Below are 7,969 nucleotides of genomic sequence, written 5' to 3'. Positions count from 1 at the left end.
GATCTATTTACAATTTAAAAGAAATTAATAATTTAAATTTAAAATATCCATAAAAATTAAAAATGTATAAATTCATCAAACATAATTAATATATAATTATATTATTTATATATCAAACTTAAGGGGAAAAAAAAGAAAAATATTTGTGAAAAAACACATAACCAAAGACTGAGAGACATGCTTATAAGTTATAACAATTATCGGTAATTTGGTACCTAAATCTTTCTTTACTTGTTGAGTTGTTGTGATTTTCCTTACTCTTGTAGACTTTCAGAGTTACAACCTCATATAACCCTTATAAGCTCATGAGCTTTCTATTTTTCTAACTCCTCTACGCAAACATGTGGAAAAGTTTAAAGTAAAAGCGGAACAGCCCACTAGAAAATGTGAAAGTAGAAGTGGAAGAGACAAATAATTTAAAATAATGAAAGAAAAATAAAAAAACTTGTGGAAGAAGGATAGAAAAAGACAAAAATTTATTTAGAGGGTGCACCAATCATCATCACTAACATAAAAGCCATAAGCCTCTTTTTTTATTGAGGGAATGCACCTGTCCACCCTGGGATACACGTGGGTCCGCCACTACTGCTAAGGCTGCAACCTTAGACATCCTAACCACACATTGTATACCTTCTACAATGTCGGATGACCTGAAGGCATAAAAAGTTTTGGTGAAAGTTATTTAAATTACTCCTAGTGGCCTCAGCTTATTTTTTTTAAGTGGTATTAAACCTAGTTCATTATGAGATTGCGGTGCTATATGATCTGCACTAGTCAATGAGATAAAGGCTTCACATACACAATATTAGAGAAGCAGAGGATGGGGAAGGAATCAGCAAAATACAATTTACGCTTCATTTAAATATTCATCATTTACTCTATTTATTCTGCTGGTTTCTAGGTTGGGGGAAGAAAGTTGGTGCTTACGATTTTGGCCTTTTTTGAAATGTGAGATATTGTAGACATGCAGATACCTGAATAAAAATATTAGAATAATGCAATCGACATCCTCATGAAATCTTCATGCTCTAAAATCTAGGAAACCACAATGGGAGTGGGCATAGCAATAAAAGTTGAACCTGTTGGTACTCATTTCACCCGGTCCCAATTTTGATGAGTAAAACCTGTTTTGATCGAGGATGGGGTCGAATTTTTCCCGACTTGGGAAAATGAAATCGGGTTTGGGTATGTCTTTCCTTATACTCACTCCCCTATGTAACTTTTTATATTTTATTTTTTATAATTTAAAAAATGGCATTATAATTATAATACTAAATTAAAAATTATTCCTTTAACAAAAAAAATAAATTAACTCTTAAATATGTTTATGTTATTTATGCTTTATCAAATTATATATATATATATATAATATTGATTGAATTAAAATGTAATTAATACTTTAATGTATGATTTATTTAAAATATATGAATAAATAATTTAAAAAAGTGAGATAGATTTTCCGTGAATTTTTTCAAATCCGATAAGACCTGAAAGGAATGGGACTTAGTTTTATTTTTTCAAACCTAAACTTGTCCCATGTAATGAAATCCGAATAAATAATTTTTAAAAAAGTGAGATAAATTTCCCACGAATTTTTCCAAATCGGATAAGACCAGAAATGGGATTTAGTTTTATTTTTTCACCCCGCCTTTTATAAACCCACATGTCCCATGGTTTGGGGTGACTCAGAATGAGGATAAACAAATCCGTCTTGTTGTCATCCCTAAGTGGGAGATCAATCTTTGTTGCTTATTTTCCTAAGTCTTTGGATTGAATATTAAAATTGGGCAATTCATTTTTTTTAAGGAAATTATAATTTTTTTGAGTGAAATAAGTTGTTTGGATAAATCATTTATAAAGAAATTATAATTATGTTATTTTTATCAGGTAAATTTTTTTGAAGTTTTTTTATTAGGTAATTTAATTAAACTAAATCACTGAAATTCAAAATGCCACAAAAAATAGAGAATTTCTCACTCTCGTCACTCTCCACTTAGTAAACAATTATTGGAGTCACAAGAAATATTATTTAAATATATTTATGTAATGAACTCAGAAAAAGTATTGTTTAAATGGCATGGTTTTTAAATTCTAAACAAAGTTGCTTGCTCATTAAAATATTAAATTTAATTACACGCAAGAGGTGACCGTGGATATTTAAAAAATAAAATGAAAATTGCATGCCCATCACCAGTCACACATTTAATAATAACTCATCCCACTCCGAGATATTCATTCATTAATTATTGCTCTGAAGATTCGTTTGACATCATTTCCTTATCCTCCTGCATTTTTATATTTGGCTTTCGAATAATAATTGTTAAGCTAGTAGTCAGCACTATTGTAATACTCTCCTTGCCTTCTACGTCACTCAATTAAAGCGCCAATAACAATCAATGTTGACACAATTGGTTGGGATTTATGTTTTTTTAACTAAGTGGTTAGTGTTTAAATTTTAATTAATCATTAAATATAAAATAAATTATATAAAAAGAAAAATATTTATCTTATTTTAAGTTTCTCATAAAGATTGGTGGCAAAATCACCAAATTGGGTCCCTTTTACAAATTTATTATCAGAATGAGTCTGTTTCATAATTATTTATCAAGGGGGTCTATTTTTTTTACTACAAAGCGCTTATCTGAGGGGCGCGTTCCACAAGAAGACGACACGTGGTGTGACGTGACAAGTTGACAAGGGACGATGAGACAGGGGGGGGGGGTAGTGGTGGCCTGCCAGGCGCGACCAGTAGTGTTGGCCTGCCAGGCGCGACCACTAGTGGTAGCCTGTCAGGCGCGTCCACTAGTGGTGGGCAGCAAGACACTTCACTCTTCCCTATAAAACCCCTTTTCCTCTCCACCCTTTTCCTCTCCTCTGTTTCATTTTTCATTACGAAATCGTTTCATTTTTCATTACATGTTTTTGTAATTTTACCTTGTCGTGTATCCTTTTTTTAAACCTCTCAAAACTAATACCACGCTTTATTTGAATAGCTTTTTTAGGACCTTCAAATGTGATATCATTATCAGTTTCGTATATCTTACCATTTAAATAGACGAGTGTAATAATTGAACTCATTTTTCAAAAATATACCTACAATAAATAATTAATGTGGTCAACAAACAATAATATAAAAAATATATTAACATAACATAAATTATTAACCTAAAATAAATTAACAACAACAAGTTACTCAAAATAAATTAAATTATTGTCACAACAATTTCCTACTTCGCACACTCATGACGCAAAACAATCGGCATTTATTTTTAATGTCTATGTAAATTTTGGCTATTAAAAAAATATACCAACAACATCAATAATTATGAGCTTAACTAATAATAATAATAATGTGTTGGACATAAAAACTACTACAATAAATAATTATTATCATCAACAAACAAATATAGCATAATTATAACCAAAAATTAAATTATTAAGTTACAAAAAATTACTAATTATCACTCAAAAAATATAAATAAAATTACTATTTCATTTTATAGTCCGTGTCAATTTGTTTATGCACCTATAAAATATAATCATTATTATCAGCAACAAAATAAATATTAATTAATGCTATAAAGTATCAAAGATAAAAAATATTTATTAATTTTGAGCAAAATTTTTAACCGGTATAAAGCGCTTCAACACTAATGCATATAACAGCAACAAGTTAAATTCAACTCAGTTCATTTCAACGATTATAGGGAAGAGAGAAGTGTCTGACTGCCCACCACTAGTGGACGCGCCTGACAGGCCACCACTAGTGGTCGTGCCAGGACACCACTAGTGGTCGCGCCTGGCAGACCACCACTTCCCCCCCCGTCCCATCGTCCCCTGTCAACTTGTCACGTCACGCCACATGTCGTCTTCTTGTGGAACGCGCTACTCAGGTAAGCGCTTTATAATAAAAAAATAATTATAAAACAGACCTATTCTGGTAATAAATTTGTAAAAGGGACCCAATTTGGTGATTTTGCCAAAGATTGGTTACTATTTTATTTTTGATAAAAAAATAACTTCCTACCACTACCTTACCATGACTTAAAAAAAAAAAAAAGCGCCAATAACAATGCAAAATGACTTCAAATTGCATTATCTCGAAAGCGACGCGAGCAAATTGGGCGTTCTCATACCACACTCCACTGCTTGTCGAGTTGTGAGTATTTGGCCACACGGAAAGATCAGGCTTTGCTTTGCTTTGTGTGAGATCTGAAGAAGAGAGGTATGGCAAAAAGGGTCTTCTTGTACAAGGATTTGGTTCCTTTTGGGGCCATGGTGACCATGGAATGCCTCAACGTAGCCTTGAATACTCTGTTCAAAGCAGCTACCTTGAGAGGGATGAGTTACCATGTCTTTGTTGTTTATGCTTATGCTGTTGCTGCTATTGTTCTCATTCCTGGACCCTTTATCTCCCAAAGGTACGTGGTTGAGTAGTTGACAGATAATTATTAGCTTAATTATGAAAAAAAGTAAGATATGAATCATGAATGTCATGTTTTTATTTTCTATATGTGCTCCAGGTGCAGATCAAGAGTGCTTCCTCCGCTTAGTTTCCCCCTACTACGCAAAATTGGTCTTCTCGGGCTAATAGGGTACATACATCAGAATTCAGAGACTATTCCTGAACCAGTTTCTTTAAATTTATTTGTTGAAATAAATATTTATTTTCATAAAATAAATAATTTTTTTTTTATTTTTTTAGTATATTTGTCTAAATTATTTTTGCTTAAAAAAATAATTCTTTTTATTTTAAGAAACAAATTATATCTGTTCCTTAAAAAAATATTTATTATATAAATATTTATTTTAAAGTTATTTTTTTTAGGTTTAAATAAATTCAACCTTAATTAACCCACAATCTAGCAATTCCTTTGGTCTGAACTCTGATTTTCAGGTGTGCTTCTCAGATCGTGGGATACACAGGCATCAGTTTCAGTTCCCCCACTCTCTCCTCGGCTATAAGCAACTTGGTGCCCGCTTTTACTTTTTTGCTTGCCATCATTTTCAGGTTCCTAATCCTCCCCTTTCTTAAAATATGAGTGGCTATGTTTAGAATTGTGGAAGTGGGTTCAGACTACTCGTAAGCTATGAAGCACAAATACCTCTTTTATTTGAAGTGTTGTCATGTTAGATACGACACTGACACACCGGGACACACACTTGTTCAACACTTCTTATGAGATGGCTGATTCAAAAATTACTTTTGTTGATTTGAATAGTTAAGTTGTCACCTTTACACAACTAATATACTTATAAAAATATAGAAAGTTGTTTTAAAAAAATGAATATACTATCATGTAGATATTTTGTTGTATGTTACTCATATTTCATTTAATTAGAATTTCTGTCTGTGTATGTGGTGTCTTCATTCCTATATTTTAGACATTTGTCAAGTCAAAATATCCGGTGTCAGAGTTTGTGCTTCATAGCTTTGTATGTTTTCTGTTATTCTATTATGTAGTCTTATTTTCTCTTGATCTATTTTAGGATGGAAAAGGTGATTGTAAGAAATACAACTTGTCAAGCCAAGGTATTGGGTACCATAGTATCAATAACTGGAGCATTCGTAGTGACCTTCTACAAAGGACCACCAATCATCATTGTTCATACACCTTCCTTGTCACTTCATCAACCAATTAACACTCTGAATTCGGTAGATCGAAGTTGGGCAATTGGTGGCCTTCTACTGACAGCAGAGTATATTCTGGTTCCATTATGGTACATTGTACAGGTACAAATTTTCATGTTAGGTTTATATACAAAGTTTCAACAGCTACTTCTCAAAACATTTTTTTTTCTAATTTAATTCTGCTCTGCAGGTGCAAATCATGAAGGTGTACCCCAATGAACTAACTGTGATCTTCTTTTACAATTTATGTGTAACCATCATGGCTGCAATTGTAGCTATATTTACAGAGACAAATGCAGGAGCTTGGAAAATAGGATTAGATACAGCATTGGCTTCAATAGTTTGCTCTGTAAGATGCATTGCACGCAGAAACTCTGATCTTTGTTCTATAGTATATGCTAATTATTCTAAAGTGCATTCGATATTTTTAGGGAATTTTTGGTTCATTTGTGAACAACGCAGTTCACACATGGGTACTACGTATAAAGGGTCCTGTCTATGTGGCAATGTTCAAGCCACTCTCAATTGCCATAGCTGTTGCCTTGGGAGTCATGTTCCTGGGTGATACACTCCACCTTGGAAGGTATGGTTGTGATTGTATTCAATTCTCGATATGCCTTTTTCCTATAAACTTGGTAACACACATGCTCATGCACATAAAGCTAACCAAACAAATTGACATTTGTATTTGGTTTTAACTTGCGGTTGCGGTCATGATTAATAAAAATTGCAAGCAAAATGCAGCCATGTGACCGTAATTTTGGTAGCAGTTCCAGATACTTGAAAAACTATGGGATGTGCTTTGTGAAACAAAAACAAATGATGAAGTTTTCCTTTAGAAAAATAACATGATTTTCATGAGACTCACTCTGCTTCAAACATTTCTAATCACAGTCTGTATTCCGTCCCCAATCCCCCATATTTAATTTCCAAAGCAACTAAGCTAAGTTTCTCTACAGAGCTGCAACAATAATTTCAAAACTATCCAAAACAGATAATTTCAATCGGTTGCCTATATTCATTATATCCCTTTAATGATTTATTATAGTTTGCACTTTAAATACCTATGATCTTTACCTATGAAGTACGGACATCTCTCGTTTGCCATGTTGGACATGTTTCTGACACCAACACGCCCTACACTTGTTTGACACCTTCTTATTAGGTGTTTAATTTTAAAATTATTTTTGTTGACTTACACACTTTTGTCAGTCACCTTTGTACAATTCATATATTTGAAAAAACTTAAAAAGTTGATTTAAAAAGATAAATATATCATTAATTTAAATATTTTGTTATGTTACTTATATTTCATTTCATTAGAGTCTTTATGTTTGTGTATGCATGTGGGGTCCTAGATTTTAGACATTAGTTATGTCGAAATATCCGTGGCCGGGTTATGCAATCTTATGATGTAGTTGCATTGATCATTTTGCAGTCTAGTGGGAGCCACAGTAATATCGATCGGATTTTATACAGTAATGTGGGGAAAAGCAACCGAAGAGAATGTGGACGAAGATGTCCCTGGCCAGCAATCACCACCAACCACAGAGAATGTTCCTCTCTTGCAAAGCTATAAAACTGATACAGCTGAAAAGAAAATGCATGGAAGTGTATAAATGACAAACAAAACTGTTGATAAATCTTAACATTATTGAAATTACACGAATAGCAAAGCAAATACATGGTTTTGTTTTCGCCCAAGCTAACCCTGTAACGCCAATAGCAATTAGCAAAGTAGGTACCCACGCCTTTAGAGTGTAGAGGACATCATATGTAAGAAATAGTTCAAGGGTTCAACTGATCTCCTTTCGCCAAGGAACATAAACGAATCTTTATACAAATTAGGGAGCAACCTATCTACAAGTTTGTGTACGAACACTCACAGATGAAAACGGAGCAACTTCGTTATCTGTCTTCCCTTTTCCTGTCTCTTGTAACAAGTCATCCATATTATGATTTATAGAAGCTGCGTGATTCTTTAACATTACCGAAAATTTTAAAGTATTTTTATATATTAGCTTAATTAAGTTTTTATACCTAAAATATAAGTTGTTCTTAATGGAAGATGACTAACAACAGGTGTTAAAGTGAAGCTGAAAAATTTTCAAGATAGTTATTGGACAAAAAATGAATCTTTAGGTAATAATTGGAAAACATTTTATTTTCCAGGTTTGAAAAATTTAATCAAGTCAATGAAAAATAATTTTTTAATTAACAAATGATAAGGAGGAGTTTTAGGTAGTAATTGGGAAACGTTTTATTTCCCAAGTTTGAAAAATTTAATCAAGTCAATGGAAAACAATTTTTTAATTAACAAATAATAAGGAGGAGTTT

At 32.5% G+C, this 7,969-nt stretch overlaps 1 protein-coding gene across 1 annotated transcript; it reads left to right on the top strand.

The window, feature by feature from the left end:
* The first annotated feature begins 4,109 nt into the window (after positions 1-4,109).
* LOC114377431 (WAT1-related protein At3g28050-like) lies at positions 4,110-7,617 on the top strand. The gene is made up of 7 exons (XM_028335929.1): positions 4,110-4,421; positions 4,524-4,595; positions 4,898-5,011; positions 5,491-5,734; positions 5,823-5,981; positions 6,064-6,215; positions 7,071-7,617. The coding sequence occupies exons 1-7, from the start codon at positions 4,228-4,230 to the stop codon at positions 7,249-7,251; spliced, it is 1,116 nt and encodes a 371-aa protein (XP_028191730.1). The 5' UTR covers positions 4,110-4,227; the 3' UTR covers positions 7,252-7,617.
* The last annotated feature ends 352 nt before the right edge of the window (positions 7,618-7,969 follow it).

This window comes from Glycine soja, chromosome 11, assembly GCF_004193775.1.
Source record: "Glycine soja cultivar W05 chromosome 11, ASM419377v2, whole genome shotgun sequence".
NCBI lineage: Eukaryota > Viridiplantae > Streptophyta > Magnoliopsida > Fabales > Fabaceae > Glycine > Glycine soja.
The sequence above is the reverse complement of the archived record's forward strand: the minus strand, read 5'-3'. Positions and strand labels throughout refer to the sequence as shown.

Coding starts and splice junctions, on each gene's coding strand:
- LOC114377431 (XM_028335929.1), top strand. CDS start 4,228: ATGGCAAAAAGGGTCTTCTTGTACAAGGATTTGGTTCCTTTTGGGGCC. Junction 5,012..5,490: donor TTGCTTGCCATCATTTTCAG/GTTCCTAATCCT, acceptor GATCTATTTTAG/GATGGAAAAGGTGATTGTAA. Junction 5,982..6,063: donor TGGCTTCAATAGTTTGCTCT/GTAAGATGCATT, acceptor CGATATTTTTAG/GGAATTTTTGGTTCATTTGT.